Source organism: Patiria miniata, unplaced genomic scaffold (genome assembly GCF_015706575.1).
Source record: "Patiria miniata isolate m_02_andy unplaced genomic scaffold, ASM1570657v1 HiC_scaffold_5, whole genome shotgun sequence".
Taxonomy (NCBI): domain Eukaryota; kingdom Metazoa; phylum Echinodermata; class Asteroidea; order Valvatida; family Asterinidae; genus Patiria; species Patiria miniata.
Window position 1 is genome coordinate 20,525,112 of NW_024037072.1, and position 19,530 is coordinate 20,544,641.

Genomic DNA, 19,530 nt, shown 5'->3' on the forward strand with positions numbered 1-19,530 from the left:
GGAGTCCAGAGAGGCCACATAAAGCTTATTCTCGACCATCACCCCCATCTTAAAACACGTTAAAATTGTGCAGCAGCAGGATTCCAGTCAAACCAGTGAGTTTGGCGGTTTTGAGACATCATCTTTCATTCAAAAAAAACCTGGCTACGGCGACGCGCGCGCATACCAGAAACCGGAGACTTTTTTGGGGGCCTAAAAAATGCGGCGCACTTCGACGTTTTCCCCGTTTTTTTCTCATGTTGTGTTCCCGCACTTCAAATCATTCAGTCAAATATGCTTGCTGTTGAACCTTTGTGAACAATTTCAGTGCCATGAAATTTAGTCCGAAATCTAGAAACGTGGCGTCCGGAAATTGGGCACAGAATCAGCTGCGTGTTCCCTAACGTGGCGCACTTGAGCAAGTCTCGGAAAATACCAAATACCATGTGGACCTGTTTTGTTGTCAGGTCCACATAAAGACGGTTAGGTTGGTACACACATCCCGAAATGTGTCATCGCTTTGTTCTCGTGTAGGCCTATACAAACAGGTTAGAAATCGAAAGTTATTTTCAAAACGCTCCTATTTGAACCCTGTGTCGAAATTCTGACCTAAATGCCCCTTATAATACATGTACATTAATTTGCAACTGAGATAATTATGTCCACCAAGGAGGTTATGTTTTCATTGGATTTTGTTGGTTGGTTGGTTGCCTTTGGTTCGTCTGTTAACAAGATAACTCAAAAAGTTATGGACGGATTTGTATGAAAATGTTTTAAGGGGTGGTCCTTGGTGCAAGTGCAAATCGATTAGATTTTGGAAGCGTTCCGGTCCGGATCCGGGATTTTTTTAAAGGATTCTTCACCATTTATGCCAGTATTTCTTTGGGGGTGTGCTGACAACATGGCGGGGAATTAGCGCTCTCTGAACCATGGCGGAGGTTTGCGCTCTCTGAGTGCTTTCCAATTTTTTTTTTTTTTTTTTAGAAACGAATGATATCCTAATTACTATGTTGAATCGGCATTCTGAGTCTCCTTCAATAGGACGCTGTTTAACGCATACCCAGTATCGCAGTTAATAATTAAACTTTGGAAAAAAATGAACATGTAACATCCATTCTTTTACATCCACATTACTAATTCATCAATTTTATTATAATCATTGGATGTTCATACAATTCCAATAGACCTTTACCACAAGAATTACATACATGTACATACATACATACATACAAATATTGCCTGTGAGATAACAAAAAATACACAATTTCAAAGATTCATAAACCAATTACAAAGAAATTAAAAACATTCTGCAGCTTGAAAGGGAGAAATGCAATTTATGATTAAGCTACGAGGATGTATCACTTCTTTTGTTTTGTGAAAATGTCCTTCGAAATGTGTTTGGTTAGATGAACAAGCTTCGCCAAGTTCTCAGGGTTTATTTTAAATTGAGTATAAATCTAGCCTTTTGTTCTACTATAAACATAAAAAAGCCACTGTCTATTACATCCGCTGCAAATACGAAATCACCAAAGGTGAAAATTGTGTTGTACTTTTTAGCACATGAAAAATAAAATTAAACAATCAAATCAATGCAATATTTGGGACCTGCCCTCAATTTGTTTAACCAGAATTCTAAAATGTCAAAGCTTTCATTGCTAAGATTAAATCTACGTGTACATTAACCTATAACTCCCAAGATGATTAACTAGGAACCTTCCTCATCCTTGCAAATTCCAACACCCAGTGCTATTAAACTGTGCACTAAACAGCTTGACTCCACCGAACCCTTGTGTTAGAGTTAGGCTGGTTTGGGGATCGTTAGGGTGAATTAAACCATGAATGGGTTGAGGAGAGTTAAAAGATTTGCAGATTGGTTCTTGGCACGGTACTCGATGTACAAAATATGACATGGATGAGCTAAACTCGGGCATACAAAAACAGTTTTGAATTCGAGACTTGAATCATAAATAATATTTATGACATGTAGGCCTAATGTAAAATGCTGTGGCATATATTATAATGCCACTTCATTTAACAGTACGCCTAAATGTCATACAGTTCTATTTTTTTTTTTTACATGTACGTGTATTTCTACCAGCTATCAATCATGCAATTCTTCATTATCAGGGCCCCATTACGACTCCTGTTTTTATCATGTTGTTAGGAGCAACAGGGAGGGACCTGTCCAACACAATAACATGTATTATAGTAGATAAGGTCTCTGAAAGCCTGGCCTATTTCATTATACCACGACAGATGAAGCTAAACTGCTGGCTGTGACTGGCATGAGGTAAAGATCAGGCTGCAATATTAATTGGGTCTCAATATTAAACCCCAATCATCACACGGTCAGTGATTGATGATGTAGCATCCAACAAAAAGCCTCGACTGTTCTTCACAGTCACTTCCAATTACTCAAGCTCTTTAGATGTTTGTATTCCCAATTGTCCATCCATTGTTTATCTAAACTGAATGCCAGCTTACAAACCCAACAGCTCTAAGTGCTTCGAATGCAATTATGGCTGATGCCGATCTGTTGGTTTTAATGTGTTGAGCTGTTGGCGTCAGGTACCAAACAAAATATGCCAATGCACACTCCTTCGGCGCGCAGAACACAACATCAAAGCAACACAAACATTCACCGAGATTCATGCTACAGCAAATATTGAACCAAACGGATACATTCTAGTGTATCTTTTTTTTCTCCGAAATGTCTTTATCACTTCGCAACATTTTAAGAGAATCTCGAGTGGATAAAGACAAAATACAGCATCCAAACAGTGGTTATGATTTTAATGTTTCCATTTTCCCCCGTTATGCCATATTAAATATACTTCTTGTTTATTATACCATGTTAACCAAAACAATCGTGTTCACGTCTACACCAGAATTTCATTTAAAATTATATGAACCACATTTATAGGCCGAATAAAGAAATACCAGTTTCTCGTCCTCGCCCGCATCTTTTTCAATGCCGTATCAATTTTTTTTTTATTTATAATTTTCACTTATTTAACCATAATCTGCCGTATTTTCTGATATTTTCACCATCAGAAATATCTTGTGTCTTGTGTCCAATATGAGTGAGTAGCCATTTTGAGGTTAAAAAGCTAGAAAGGTGATACAAATTTTGGGGGAAAAATAGTATCTGCCGTCTTAAGGAAAAAATCGCATGAATGCGGTGGTTGTTTTGAAAAACAGACCAACCGCCATCTTGAATCCGTCATTTGCAAGGAAAAAAGAGCCCGCGTTCTCCTTTTCTTCAAAACGTTCGGACGAGAAACTAGTTTTTGTTTTTACTTGGCCTAATGGACTGAGCCAATGATCAAACCATGATTAAACCATCACAATGTACACTTTTCAATACTTTTAACAATAATGATAAATACTGTACTTCATGTATATAGCAAAATGTGCTCTGTCGGCATGCTCCACTATATCCAATTAAACCAAGACAGAAGGGGATGGTCGCCGCAATTAGGCCTGAACTGCCACCTAATGAGCAGGAAAACCAACTAGATGACAGGCAAGGCCACGAACATGCATTGCGGATGTACGTGGTCAGGTTTCCTGTTCGATATTTTTAACTCCAACAGCGACGCTTCTTCCACCAGGCTTGATGACTTTTTAACACGTCTGTGTGGACCATGCATTTAAAACCATGCATGAGGTTTCTGATAACAACGGTAATGAATAACGCTTCTTCATTTAGAGGAGTCCCCCAACGCGGCGCATTTTGACGTTTCCCCCAACTTTCCTCACACAGTGTTGCCAAACCTCTTTGTTGATAAGCTTCCAATTCATTCCGTTAAATACTGGTACTAGGACTTTTACCTTAATAATGCTCGATGTTGAACCCAGAAATTTCAAAGTGAATATTTCAGATTTTAAAGTTGAGAAATTCTGACAAAGCATTATCATTATTATCATTAATCTTTCTTTTTTTCTGGTTTTTTTTTTTCTTTTCTTTTTTGGGGCCACATTTTAAAATGGGAAATCACGCCAACGTAAAACTTTCTCTCGTAACATTGTAACGGGTATATAAACTCCTAAGGTTGATAAATGTTTTGAGCTTGATGAAATTTCACTCACTGTGAAATTCAAGGTAAAACGTTTACTCTAGCAAGGCACTGTACTTGTAGGCGAAAAATCACAGTGGGCCACGCTGGGGAATGCACCACATTAGGGGACATCAACAGTATTCCCTGTTTAAAACAATTTACTATGCTGACTGAACACTTACTTAATGCCCCACACTCCTGAAGCAACTGTTCTGAAGCAAACAAATAGAAGGATGCTTATTTAATAAAACAATTAGTACAGGGTGGTCCCCCCCCCCCCTCCAAAAAAAAATAATAATAATGGAACGGCATATTTCCACTACCTTGAGACTCAAACCACCTGAACCAACTGATGGAGAATCCTTTTAGAAGAATTATGATAAATCTCCTGATTCGGTCCAGTAGTTTATGCTGCAGAGTCTATTTTGTGAAGCACACTTCTTTCATGCCTGGGTATTATTACATAATAACCCCTTTATCAATTGCAATGTAAGTCAAATTCCCGGGCGCGGTTTAGTAATTCATCCGGACAAAAATTACCCCACCTTGCTTCACAAAATAGGCTCTAAAGCAAAAACTACAGGACCGAATCGGGCGATCTTGGTTTCATTTTTCTTCTAAAAAGATTTCCCATGCATTGGTATACATGTATGTGGTTTGAGTCTCAGGGTAGTGGAAGTGTGCCATTTCGGGTCATTTTTTTGACCGACCTGTATATCATTTTTGTGGAGGCATGTTTTCTATACAATATCACAATGACAAGCCATCAAACCCAGAAGAGTTTCTGGTGCTATAAGTAAGCACGCTGATGAGGAATAAAGCTCTACTCTACTCCAAAATTGTCTGTGAATGATGGCTCATTTCCGATGAGTTTCGTTATCTGAACATGATTTTCTTGTAGCTGTAGGATTTATCTTGGTTTCTGTTTACGTTTTGTTTGATTCAGTTGGGCTCTTCATGAAAGGGCTTCATAAATGTATATCAAAAGGGAAAATAGCCGAAGCCTGTAAAGGCATATCGCTAAAATTCAAAAGTTCCCACAGTTTCTAACACAATACTGGTATACACAATAAGTGGCTTATAATGTAATGCACAATCATGAGAGATTTTTCTTTTCTGCACAAATACGAAATTGCTAATAATACCGTAAACAGCACTACTTATGCAAAAAAAGGAAAATGTGTACAAACCACGGTGCATTCAATAAAGGCAAGCATATTAAACATCTATGAGAAGTATAAATAGAGGAATCAGTTATTAGGAAAAAAAGGCTATAGTATCTAGTTCTGAAACTACGGATTGCCCACCCTAGAGCCACAAATCTTACTGGGATAAAAAGAAAAAACAATCCAATTTTACACATGAAAAATGCCATTTTGTTTTTAGTAAGAATTGTCAAGTAACTAGGAGGATTAAAAATCTGAGTAACAAGTGTCATGCTTACAACAATCTCAATCATAATTGACTTGATTTAACCACTATAATTTGTTTATATAAATTTCAGTAACAAAACACGGTAACAGCTTACACCATACACTATATGGCACAATACAAGCTAAAGTTTCCCTTCAAATTCTACCATTGTTTTTCCTAATCTGGGCACATATTATGAGTACACCGCAGTCATGGTGTTGTGCACACTACTACACCTCATGCATTTATCCACATTTAATAAGGAAACTAAATATGTACGAGGTTTAACTCTAACCCTCCTCTATCCTCCTGGCAGTTTTGGAGGATTTTGGAGGATTGAAGATGAATAGTGTTTGAAGAAGAGGATTTTGGAGGATTGAGGATGAATGCATTTTGAGAGGCAGGACTGTCAGACGATTTTGAAGGACTGTGGCGCTAGGTATCCTTCATTTGAACATAAGTGCACAATTTTGGAGGATTGAAGATGGTTCTAACTTCCTAGCAAAAAGAGCATAGGGGTTAGGGTCAATGAAAACCCCCCAACATGTTACAGGCCTGTAAGATGAAATTGCGTCGGGGAGATGCAGTTTTTACATTGGGTCTTGCCCTTCCCAGTACCCGCTGCTACATCCGACTCGGATGACAAATACGCCTACTTCCAAAATTCAGGAAAAATACTCACAACTCGCCAAGGTGTTTGAGACACGTATCAGATTAAAGCTTGTTTCGTTATCGTTCACTTTCTGTTCATTTTTTGGGGGGTTAGCCAGTGACATTTGGGAGAAAAATCAGATATTGACCGTGGAAAATACCGCAGAACATGCATGTTAAGCATTATGCAATGTACATGTACTATACGATCGATCAAGCACGCTAGACATCCAAAACGGCAGATCTTGCAACGTTCACGTGATTATGTAACGTGGATGCAAATCCTCAATAAACTTCTTCTTTTAAACTACTGAAGCTTCTAGCAACACATGACTGAGAAGTGTACAATAACTGTCAGTTTCTTCACATGTACCACATTGCAGAAGTTCAAATACCGGTGCATCTTGAGCCGAATCATAGACGTACCTCAGGTTTAGAAAAACCCCATGGATGCGGTGTACCCATAATGTCCTTAGCATGCAAAGTATTGGACTATGTAAGTGCAACAAGAAAAGGAATTCTCTATTCTGAAATGTAAAAGCATGCATCCATACAATGAGTTAAATATTTACTCTGACATTCCGAATGTTCAATTGAATTTGAGCATGATCAAACAGCAATAATTATTCAACATGCAATAGTACAAGTAGATTCAAAGACGTCCGAGTATTATGGAGTATATATATTAGTGTTGAACGTACACTGCGGAATACATGTATTTACATAGTATTATACACCCTAATACCTAAAGTTCGGATTAGGTATAGGATATTACATGTACTTTATAGTATGGTATTTAGTTTAACTTAGACCAACTGAGAATTGGAATGGACACAAAACTGAAGCATTTTATCAGCAAAAAAATATAAGCAAGGGTGTATTTTAAATCTTACATGAACATGTATGCAAATGCATCAGGTTTGTGTAAGACTGTTCAGATTAGACCAGATTGTTGCGATGATACAAGTTATGAATGAAAAACAAAGCTACTAAGGTCCACGATCACAAGTTGGGTTTTTTTTCACATGGAGATCCTTTTCTTGGGAAAGATCACCAATTTTACCAGCTTGTTCTTGATGAGCACTTCTGAGCCTCGGGGATTCACACAATGTCACATTAAAAACCTAACCACCCCCAACCCTTCAAAATCCAACTGCATGTTTTTTGTTGGAATCTGTTGGAGTGAGTACTGCACTAGTAAACTCATTAAGCTGTTGGATAGCACAAGAGTGAGGAAGGTTCCTGGTAAATCACTGAAGGGGTTAGGGTTAAGTCTTCATCAGCATTCCATGAGAAAAGCTATCAATGAAATAAACCACCATGGGAAACTGGTACAATTTGATCTTTTTCTTAGACATTAGGTTCAGTTTGTTTCTTTGCTGTTTCAGACCAAATTTGGAGTACTTATTTAGCATGTTGCCACAAATCAAGCCAGATTATTGAGAAGATGTGGTTTGATAGGATGCTGCTCAATAAACCAATCATTTTCTTTTGATGTTTGGTGAAGACCAATCAAAAATTAGTTTCATATCAGAAAAATGAGGGTAGAGAAAAACTGGCCAACAAAGGGGGAAACGTCTTTTCTTAAGTACAAACTCTACTCCTTTAATATACATGACAACGAAATCGTTTAACACCTAAAAAGGGCACAAGATGTGTAGCTGAAGGTCTGAAGGTGTAGCATGATTAGCGAGAACAAAATAAATAACTCAGTTCAGAGCCTTTAACCCTAACAGCCTTGAGTAATTTACCAGGATCCTTCCTCACTGTTGTAAAATCCAACACCATGTGGTGACTCAACACCTACACTGTTGGACTATGATTATGGCGGTATGCCTGACCCCATATAAAGCATAAATCGGTTTACTAGTGCAGTCCTCACTCCAACAGAATCAAACAAAACATGCAGTTGGAATTTTGAAGGGTTGGGAGTGGTTAGGGTTAATCAAAATACTATTTTGCCTCATATCACAGGATTTTATATTCCTGAAACAGGACACTGACCAATAGATTGATTGCCTTTATCAGCCATTTTGGAGGTGTCTTTTGTTACATTAATTAACCCTAAACTTGCTAAATGTAACAGAAAGCAACAAAGGTAAAACAGTTGTTGCATACTGTTGCATTTAGCAGGGTAACTGCTTATAGTGCCCAGGTGATACAACAACATCCACTGTTGCTTTTGGTTGCATTTAGTAGGGTAACTGCTCATAGTGCCAAGGCGATACAGCAGAATCCACTGTTGCATTTGGTTGCATTTAGTAGGGTAACTGCTTGGTGCCAAGGCTGGTGTGCACTGGGTTCACTGCACAATGCAACAGAATCTACTGTTGCAGTTTGTTGCATATAGCAGGGTTCTCATTTCACTGGATATTGTTGCAATTAGCAAGGTACCTGAAGAATACCCGATAGGGGTTATGGTTAATTCATTAACAATGAATGCACAAGAGGTCCTCTCGTGCGTACCCCTGTTGAACAAAAGCACACACCCTCAAAGATGGCTGCAGTGCAAACCGTCTATGTTGAGCCAGAGTTCCCAAGTCAGGAACTTAAAATCTCCTTGAGATGAAGCAATGGCTTCCTAAACCTCATCTAAGTTTGGACATATATGTAATGTTTAACCCCCAAGCCAACTTTCTCTGTACACATACTCTCTGATACAATTTTACAAGAGAAACTACACATAAAATGACTAACTAACTGTCAAAATAATGTACAAAATAAAATTAACTCAAGCGTACACAATCACAAGCTTTGAACCGCAGGTACACATATGACTCCAATAAAATGGGTCCGTTTACATCAATAAAGGAGAAATTATTAAAGCAGAGCTCAGAAAGTAAAAAAAAACCACAACCCCACAAGATGAGAATGTACAGGGTTTGGTTCGATCACCCCCCATATAGACTAATTCGGCCAACAAAATTTGAAGCCATTTTGCAGGTGGAACCACGCTCGTGTGCACGCATGCCGGACATGATCTTAAAGATGGCATTGCGCCAACAAAAGAGGGTGCGTTAATACCACTTTTGACAGCCCTGTGGACGGGACACACAGCGTGTGCGTAACGTACTGTACTGGTTCGGCACTACATACGCACGACTTCTTGAATGTGCCCAAGCTATAGCCACAGGGTTTTCATGTGAGCGTCAGGCGTCAGCGCACGAATACGTTCGAATTTAACTTGCGATAGTCTCCAAGACTAATCCCGTCCCCAATAACTTTGGATCATTTCGAAATACGCAGTGGATGGACCAGGAAGCAGTCTAGGTCTCCCCCAACTCTCCTTTTCTGGCCGTTGAAGGGGTAATTGTGCATGGAACGATTGGTCAAAGGAGCCCGGAGTGGGTGCGTACTACCTGAGCGCGACTCGCGCGAGCCTGGTGCCACCTCAGAAAATGGCTGTCACTGGATTAGTCTATGGGCTCCGTGCGCCAACAAAAGAGGGCGCTTTTTTACCATTTTTGAGAGCCCCACGTGTGTGTACTGATTAACACGTGTAAAGCAGGAAGTACGCACTACTAATTTTATTCTGAATGCCCACAAAGCCATAGCGTCTTCATGTGAGCGTCAGGCATCGGCGGGGCGTTTGAATGTCTCTCCCAATGGGCTCCCTAGTTTGGTTCCCAGACCAAAAGATCTATTTTTGACGAATCTAAGATTCGTCCAAAAGGAAAGTTGGAATCTTTTGGTCAGGGAACATGACTATGGTCTCCCCCAACCTTTTCTCGCCGGTGAGGGGGTCCTTGTGAACGGAGCCCATACTAAACAACAACTGACGGCATGGCTCAATGCCGCAAGGTCCCACGGACTTTTACATCTGATGCTCTGTGTGTACGTCTGGCTCCGTGTTACGTCTGGCCAGTGTTAGGGTTATTCAACTCCCAGTAAAATGGTTTACATGTAAAACAAGAGAATGTAATGCCAAGGCGAACCAAGAGAACATCTGATGTGAATTTTTAGACTTTTCTGAGAAAAAAACAACTAGGAACATTATAAACAATATCTACAAGAAGAAGTGAATGCACAGGGACAGAGAAATGTGACACACCATGTGGTCACAGAAAACAGACAAGGGTACCTTAAATTACTTGGACACTTGAGGGCGCTATACATCTACAACCATCTTTTTGTGGATGTCTGTATTTCCGACAACCTGCAAAGAAAAAACAGGAAAACCACAGACTTGTAGTTACAAATTCCTAACCCTCTGCTAGAACCCTGCCAACAGGCATGCAACTGGGAATTTAGAAAAAAAACTGAGGAAATTCCAAACCACACAAGACTTTGTACAGTGTTTTTCAATTTGTAATGGCATTCATGAGAAGTAAAAAACGAGGAAATCAGCTGATTTGACGGGAAAAGTTGCATGCCTGTGCCAAATGTAGCAACGTACAACACTTGACTAAGTGACAAGCCTACCAAATGTAGTAAGATTCATCAGGGAAAAAGTCTCAAGGCCACACTGCCTCAAAGTCTGTGGTCACCGCACGCAGCAGGATACAACTGTGGCATTGTTCAATGGGACTTAGCTCTCATTGTTTCAGAGCTGGCCATTCTTGCACTGGTGTTGGTAGCTGAATGCATCAAAGTGCACCAGTTCTTTTCCACCTGATGCACTGTGCTGCATCTGACAGGGTTAGGGTCAACTTAAACTGCAATGAAAGCCTCGTTTTCATTCATTACAGGCCTTCAAATCAATTTAGACACCATTTGAGGACAACTGATTTATCAACTTTTGCTATTGCTGTAAATTTCAGAAATGGATGGATTTTGTGAATAGTATTTTATAACAAATATTGTTACACTAACCTCTTCTAGTTTTTTTTGTGTTCATGGATGCTGGACAAACCCAGAAAAAAACAATGCTGTTCTTGTAGTCTGGTTCACTGACCTTACTTCAGATGAAACGGAGCAATTTATAGACGTTGGGGAATTGCGCTGGGGAATTGTCAGGTCAGGGAACCAGAGTACCTCGCTTGCAACCGTTCACAGATGTGTAACTGATTGCAAACAAAACGAGGACTAAATAAATTTGGTAAATTGGGGGCAATATTTGAAAAACGTCAGGGGCGTTACATTTCACGGCAGTGCTGACTAAAGCAGAGATCTGTTCTGGAGTTACGCTCTTCTTCACGGCATGGATGTGCTAATGGTTGCACGCAAATTGAGATTTCTAATATTACGTCACCAATTTAAGCAAACTTTTCTTCTGAGATCAGCGTGCCTTTTGCTGTGCTAACTGCTTATCTCAGTGAAACAGATGAATGCTCAGTTAGCAGAAACTTGTGTGCTTAGCAGCGCCATGGAATTGGTGATTTTTTTTTAAGTAAGCCGGTGAATTTTTTTCATGCAAGGCTTCAGACAGCACTGATTAAAGAGGTTGTGGAATGCTCGAAGACATTTCCGTCATTTTTTGGGTATATGTAGCCTAAGGTGTGATGAAATAAAAACGACTATTGTTTCTGTCATGAAATGAGTACAAAGGTTACTTTTGAGAGCTACTTTTCAGGTCCTGTTTCGACCCAAACGTGCAATTTGTGTAAAAGTCGTCGTTGCGGGCAGCAAACAAAACACACTAAATCGTGACGTAATAAACAGGACTCGTTTATGCTACTCTGCATCGGGAGTCCTGTTTATTACGTCACGATTTACTGTGTTTTGTTTGCTGCCCGCAACGATGACTTTTACACAAATTGCACATTCGGGTCGAAACAGGCATGACAGGACTTGAAAAACAGCTCTCAAAAATACCTTTCGTACTCATTTTATGACAGAAACAATAGTCGTTTTTATTTCATCACACCTCAGGCTACATTTACCCGAAAAATGACGGAAATGTCTTCGAGCATTCCACAACCTCTTTAAACAGTACTTGTTAAAATTACAATGGCAAAACCAAATAACAAAAGCCGAATTTTCACAATCTGTCTTTGAACTTTTAATGACCTCTGCACAAACTGAGAGGAGGCTGAAGCCAGAAAAACACAGACTAACTTACCGCACAGAACTCATCGTAGGAGATCCTGCCGTCCTGATCTGTGTCGGCATTCGTGATCGTCTTGTCCACGATCTGTTGCAGCTGCGTATCCCTCAGGTTGGAGCCCACCATCATCTTCAGGACTTGAAAGAGCTCCCCGTTGGAGATGTACCCGTCCTTGTCCATGTCGTAGATGTTGAAGAAAACTGCAGAGACACCAAATAGGAGATAAAGACGATCAGAACTGCCGAGTCGAGGTAGACCCGAAAGTCTCACATTAGGACATATACATGTACAGTGACCTCGGTCAGTCATTCACTCAGTGACTCGATTCTCCAGTTGCCGGCTTTCAAGCAGACCCAAGTGAAAAAGTAAGAGAACAGTAGGATCAATTTTTTTTTCTTACACAGGATAAAAGTAGGACTTTGGAGGACAAAGTCAGGGTAAAAGCAGGACTTTTGTGGGGTTTCAGGAGTAGTTTTCGTTGATACTTACCCATGTCCACAGCACCCTAAGCCTCATTTGGCATGCTCTGTACTCACAATGCTCCATCCTCAACTAAGCTCTTGGAAGTACAATTGCAGTACTCCTGCGCCCAAGCCCTTCATTGTGTGATTTACATAATGACAATGTGAAACACTGTTATGAAAAATATTCAATGAGATTTCATTTTTCGGACTTGTGGGACAAAAAAAGTAGGGAAAAGTAGGAATTTCAAGAAAAAATTATTCAGTCCTTCTGATTTGAAAATCACAGGCTTGTGGAAAAAGGCACACCTGGATTTTTCTAGGTTTGTGTTTTTTCTAGGTGTGTGGTTTTCTAGGTGTGTGATCTGTGGTCCAGATAAATTCAGGCGTGCAATTAATCACACTTTTCGGGAAGCTTTTAGGTGTGCGATGGTGTGGGGATGTGATCGCACGCCTCAAATCTGAAGGACTGAGTATGAATTTCTAGAAAAAAGTAGGAAAAGTAGGAGCAAGGTAAAGTAGGAATACTTGAAAGCCTGCAGTTGACAATAAGCTGGCTTTTCAGATCCAGCAAAAAGCTGCAGCAAACTGCTTTCCGACTGGAATGACTTAAAATATACAAATCCCGGAAGTGTGAGGGCCTGGCGTTTCAATCCTAATGGAATGTGCCTCAGAGAAAGAAATTGTGCAAGGACAGAAGTGCTAGACCCTGATAATACTTGAGATATTACTTCGACTGATACTCACACTTCATTTTGGACTCCTTGTCTCCCTTGACGCTGAACTGTGACACGCCCTGGATAAATTCTGAAAATGATTCAGGAAAGAAAAGAGATTCACAAGCAAGTGTCCTTATTTAAACCAAAAAACACAAATATAGATTTTTACTTCTTCGTATTGGTTGTGGGAATCTAAAAGTTTAAACAAGCATTCTTACAGCGCAATATCAAATTCACATTTATTGACAGTTCCATTGCGAGATGGGCCATTCTATAAAGTTGGGATCCCCTTTTTTGCCCGGTCCCCGTTAGAATTGCACATCTAACATAACCCTCCAGGGTATGTTTGCTAGACCCTGCCAAACATGGCAACATGCAACACTTGACTAAGAGACTGTCCTGCCAAATGTAGCAAGATCCATCAGGGGAAAGTCTCAAGGCCACACTGCCTCAGAGTCTGTGGACCCGCGCGCAGCAGGATACAACTGTGGTATTGTTCAATGGGACTTAGCTCTCATTGTTTCAGAGCTGGCCATTCATGCACTGGTGTTGGTAGCTGAATGCATTAAAGTGCACCGGTAAGCCTGTTTGATATGACGATATTTCACAACATTTCGATTTAATTTTCATATCGGAAATCGTATCGATCTCTTTAAAAAAAATCGGCACATCGTGGAATTCAATATGCCGAAAAATATCGCGATATTCTTTTGTAGTACTGCTTTTGTAACCATTAAAGTCACCACTTGAGTTCAAAAAGTGCCGCTAAAGCGCTCCCATGAAAAACTGCAAACCACAAATTCATTGTTACCGCATTGTACCGCAAGGTCTTCGCTCTTAACCCCCGCCCTGCAAACAGGGCGCTGGGAAGGGCAGATGAGCTTCACAGAATCTTGTGAAAGAAGTGGGGATGGCATTTTGGGAAATTTATCATGACCTATGTATAAAGCATCTGGCTGCAGCTGTAGACCGTGGTTAGCCAATGCGCACAAATGCGATCCGAAAGGTTAGCCATAGAAATGCATACACACCATACGGGATGTGATTTCTTTTTCATTGCGGACCATGTGGACAAATTTTGTCCACATGGTCGTCCTCCATAAGTGATTATGAATAGCAAAATACATGTTACTTACCCAACAAATGACTTTTTGAAGTCATTCTAAATGATACTCGACTGGCAAATTACAAAGTACCAAGGCCACAGGGATTGGAAAAATGTCACACTTTGGACCCTGAATTTATAGAACGACCAGTTGCATCTGCCAGAAGGGGCCGACGAGTGAGACTTTCAAAGCGACATAAAACGCTGCATATGAATTCATTCTTCAGGTGTTAATAAACCTTTGCTGGCTTCAAAAATGAACTGTCTTTCTGATACCTTTAAAGTCCACCTCCCCGTTGCCGTCCACATCAAAGATTTCGATGACACGCTGCACCAGGGGATTCTGCTGGAGTTCAGGCAGGGACATGAACTCATCCACACTCAGAGCCCCAGAGTTGTCCAGATCTAGCTTCCGAAAACGCTTGCCTAACCTCTTGATTTCTTCAGTGTCAACTGGTTGAGGAACCGTAAACAACATGTGCGATTATGAAAAATATTGAGATGACGATTGCAGAACCACTCCTCAAGAAATGTAATTTGCATGTCATTATCAACTGCAAGTTAACATTTTTCAAAATTATAATTCAATATACATTTTGTTTATAGCTACTGACTAGTGCCTTTACGGAAAGGAGAAATGTACTTGTATAATTAATATAATACAAAATATATGCATAAATAGGTCTGTATCCCACAAAATACAAGTAAGTATTTCATATGTACACAGATAAGATATTAAAAAAAAAACATGATGGCAATCATCACAGAAATAACTTATTAATCAAAAGAGATGCATACATCTGTCTCAGTGTGGATAAGAATAATTTGGGTCTGTAGTGTTTGTACATTCACAAATGCCTAGTATCTGTTAATGAAAAACATGCTCGTCAATACCGTCCTGTTTTCCAATATTAAAATCAATATTAGGGTTGTCCTGAATATTCTGAATATTCAATCATTCATCAATCAAATTTTTGAATAGCTTTTTGCCCCTTCGAATACTGAAAGAAAAAAATACCCACGTACACACATGACTGTGCTGTAATTTTAATCGTAAAATTGTGACACATAATTGTCAAATGCCACTTGGTCGGGGGTAAATTTATTTGACGATGGTTCATTGTTCTCATCCTTTTAAGAGGTTAAGGGGGCCCTTTCCATTTGGTAATGTGTCGCACAAAACAAAAAGAAGTATCTGTGTCTGGTGAGATTGTGGCATACATGGTTTAGCCCCAACCCCCTAGGCCCTTTTGGCTAGGAACCATCCTCAAAATCACTGCAGGACGTTGAGCCAGTGCCGATGATACCCCAAAACAATTTGATACCCAGAAACAATTCTGTTTATCCCTAACAGTCCTGAATCCTCCAATTTCAACATGATTTTGCACACCCCCTAGGGAGTTGGGGATAATGTAGTCCTCAATAATGCAGGGATGAACATAACAAAGCGAGGCACAGCCTGAGACCTTGGCACGATGTATATTCCAAAATTAAGTGACGCTTTCTTTGCCATTCAGCCTCAATTCAAAATGGCAGCGTTTGGTAAGTTTTGAGTGAGGGAATTACGTGTACATGTACATTGTGTTGGTGGAAAATGATTCTTTATGTCCTGTGAGCTGTGCAGAATGCATTGAAGTGCTAGGCCATCAGCCTGGGGGTTTGGTCAGTATCAAATCAGGGAATAAATTATCACAGTGCGCATGCGCAAGGTATACCGCCCCTAGAGTGGTAACAAGCATTTTGATGGACATTTTGAAGACAAAAAAGGTGATAAAACCCAAAAAGCTGCCACCTCTGCAATGCTATTACATATTTTCCAACTCTGAAGATGTATCCCTTGTCAAAAAATTTCTATGACGATTATTCCCCTCATTTGATCCCGGTGGCCAAAATTTTGGACCGAGGCTGTTGGCCTATCCGCTCCGTTCACAACTACCCCCTCACTGGCAAAGAGAGTACAGTTAGGGGTGACCGACCGACACCATCTTGCCTTACTGCAATTCATTTGCTGCGAAGCACGGCCACTGCATGTACATAGTACAAATCGCCTGGTGTACGTGCATCACACACAAGGAACGGTGCGCGTCAACCAGCGAAATGTACCGCCCATGGGACGTCGTTACTAGGTAAAAGGGCGTCCTCTTTTGGTCGCGCACGGAGCTCGTAAAGCATGCCCGACAGTTTTCCAGCAAAGTACACCCCCCCAACCCCGGTATGGAGGGATTGATGGCGCAGGAAACGCTCCATTTTTCCAGTCAGCAATGTCTACAAGTGCCAACCAAGAAGGTGACCGACGGCCAACCACATCCAAAACTTGATAGAGTGAGTAGAAAGTGGAAAACAGTGGAAAGATTGGAAATTTAAATCACTACTTACAAGTGGAGCACAGCTCGACAGGAAGTGATTGTTCGTTTCCCTGAAAATAAAATAGAAATTAAACAATTAGTAAAAGCAATTCGAGACATAAAGAAAAAGTGACATTTACCCATGTATAAAGGTGATCTGCTTTTCTCATACACTTGTACAGGTCAGGCATGCACCTGGGAATTTTTTTAAAAATGAGGAAATTCCAAAATCCCACAAGACTTTGTGCAGCATTTTTCAGGTAAAAAACAAGGAAATCAGCGGATCCGAGGAAAATTTGCATGCCTGACAGGTACACGTGTGCATGTAAAATACAGTGGTGCTATACTGTACAATGTAATGTCTACCCTATTATTTGAAAGATTAATTTGCCTTTTGTTTTTTACAAAGTATCATTAGCACGGCATGCTAATCGGTGACAAACAAAAGCCTTTAAGAAAAACTTGAGAAGTCTTGACTGTTAAGTTGCTTTCTACAACGGTCTGAGTTCTGAACACTAAGCTGCAACTAAAACTAGTGGTGGGATAAGGCCAAAAAAAAAAAACATTCGGTCTCTGGTCAGACCAAAGTTCCGGAATTGACGCGGCCACGCGGCTTCTTTTTTTTTTTTTTTTTTCCTTCAAGCTTGGATTGTACAGACAAGGTGGGGTACTATTTTGCTTTTTTGGTGTCCTCATGTACATTGGTGTCCTCCATAATTTGCCTTGGTGCTTTCGATCATTTGCCTTGGTGCAATTTCCCATTCCTTGGTGCTCTTTGGTAAAAAAAAATTGAGGAGGTGCGGAAATAGAGGGCGCTGTTGGAGCTACTGCGGAACATTTTGGAAAAAAAAAAGATCGACGCACATGATTAAAATCGACGCGCGCGCTGACCAGAGACCGACTTATTTTTTGGGGGGGCCTAAAAATCTGTATTTTTAAAAATTCGGTTTGAATTACACTATTCGGCTTGGATTTTGGAAACCGGATATTTGAAACCAACTTTTAAAAAAATCATGCCTTCTGAGGTTTTTTGGTGACACAAGCTCACGAAAATATCTGGAACGTCCCCCTAATTTCACTGAATTTGCTCAATGTAACCGCAGTCACTCACTAGTGGTCTACTTAGTTCATGAATAACACTTCCCAATTCCCGTATGACTGATCAGAGAATTCCCACCTATTTACAGCTCTGGGGTGTTTTTGGAAAGGTCCAGTTGTCATTGAATCCCACAAAATGCGTGCACACAATTCTTGTGTGTCAGTTCATGAAAATCAAAATTACACATTACTGTGTAAACACACACAGGGTGAACCGGGTGTCAGTTCATTGTGTCAGTGACGAAATGCTCAACTAGACCTAACGAGTAACGTTATACTCAAAGTATGAACAGTGTCACTGTGTCAGTGTCAGGAAAGAGGGGCCATAGCAGAATCGCTGTTTTTGTTTCAGACCGGTTAAAATTCAGGCATGCAACTGGGAAATCACAAAAAAAAGAGGAAATTCAAATTTTTCCCAGACTTTGTACAGTGTTTTTCTATTTTCAATGGCACACATGGGAAGTAAAAAAAGAGGAAATCAGCTGATCCGAGGAAAAGTTGCATGCCTGCTATTATGTAATGCACCTATCAAATGTCTCCCCCCCCCCCCCCCCCCCCCGATCAGCTGATCAGATTATTCCTCGAATAATCGAGGAATAATCTGATTCACAATCTTTGAAGCCCTCAGCAGTGAAGCGCGCCCTCTTGTGTGCGCTCTTCATCCGCGGCCACATATTGCATCCGGGTACTTCACAGAGCTCCAAAGATTTTGGAATGACAGGTAACAGCCGCGGTGCACTTTGCCAAAGTTGACGCACACTCAGTAGATGATTAAAGCTCTTGTCTGGTTCCCTGACCCCATTGGAATTTTGACTATTATTATAGGGTGGCCGGGAAACAGTCTGGTAAATATCAGAGATGCCATGCTTTTTAAAAACCGTCGGAATTCTTTGCCGAATTACCATGATTTTTTGATAACTAGACCACTGAAGGTACTATTTTTTGTACTATTTAGCAGTCATACTATAGCTGGGTTGATTTTCTGCTGACAAAATAATTTCAATCTTTAATTGATTTTCAGCTCCCCTAGCAACGGGACCATCAGCGCACAGGCCGTATATGGCTCTGTGTTTGAATATACGGAGGTACATGTAGTCCAGTATTTCAGTCACATTTATGGGACTAAGTTCGAGGCATTCGGTCATATTGATTTAAGTGTCTGGAAGACAGCGGTACGTTATACGCATGACATTGACAACCATGACATGCATGACAACGCATGAGCTGGCCAATGACAGTGCAATACGTCATTATGAATATTAAATATTTAATTATTTTATGTCGGATACTTTAAATACGTCCAAAGATTGATCATTGGAACAAGCAATTGTGCGCGGTCTAGCGGTACGGTAAAAAAGTGTCGTGTTTCAAACAAGACAAAGGTTTGAATCTCGAAGTAAGTGACTGATTAAAGTAAGAAGGAAAGGAGAGGGTGAGACTGAGAGCAGAGAACATGGAGAAGGGAAATGGAAGAAATAACCATGATATAATAAAGGATGCAACTTTTGGCACTTGAAAAAAGTGGTGGCTTAGTACGGAAATTTTTGTACAACTATAGAATGTAGGGCCACTTCACTCTACATCCGCGCCTCCGTACGGCTGCGTGGAGGCGTGGAGCTGCAGTCGACCTACCTCCGAGAATTGTACCATGCTGCGTGGAGGCGTGGAGGCGTGGAGCCGCAGTCTACCTCTATCGGCGAACCGCGTCTGTG

At 40.5% G+C, this 19,530-nt stretch overlaps 1 protein-coding gene across 1 annotated transcript; it reads right to left on the reverse strand.

Moving 5' to 3' along the window:
• Positions 1 to 9,719: 9,719 nt before the first annotated feature.
• LOC119741283 (calcineurin subunit B type 2-like) lies at positions 9,720 to 14,853 on the reverse strand. The gene is made up of 4 exons (XM_038217037.1): positions 14,652 to 14,853; positions 13,299 to 13,358; positions 12,106 to 12,290; positions 9,720 to 10,260 (listed from the first exon to the last, which is right to left on the reverse strand). The coding sequence occupies exons 1-4, from the start codon at positions 14,851 to 14,853 to the stop codon at positions 10,213 to 10,215; spliced, it is 495 nt and encodes a 164-aa protein (XP_038072965.1). The 3' UTR covers positions 9,720 to 10,212.
• Positions 14,854 to 19,530: the final 4,677 nt, after the last annotated feature.

Bases quoted from the DNA above. Each gene is read 5' to 3' on its own strand.
- LOC119741283 (XM_038217037.1), bottom strand. From the start codon at position 14,853: ATGTTGTTTACGGTTCCTCAACCAGTTGACACTGAAGAAATCAAGAGG. The intron at 12,291-13,298 runs GTGAGTATCAGT...GTGTCTCTGCAG, and splicing joins CAAGGAGTCCAAAATGAAGT to TTTTCTTCAACATCTACGAC. The intron at 10,261-12,105 runs GTAAGTTAGTCT...TTTTCTTTGCAG, and splicing joins CCTACGATGAGTTCTGTGCG to GTTGTCGGAAATACAGACAT.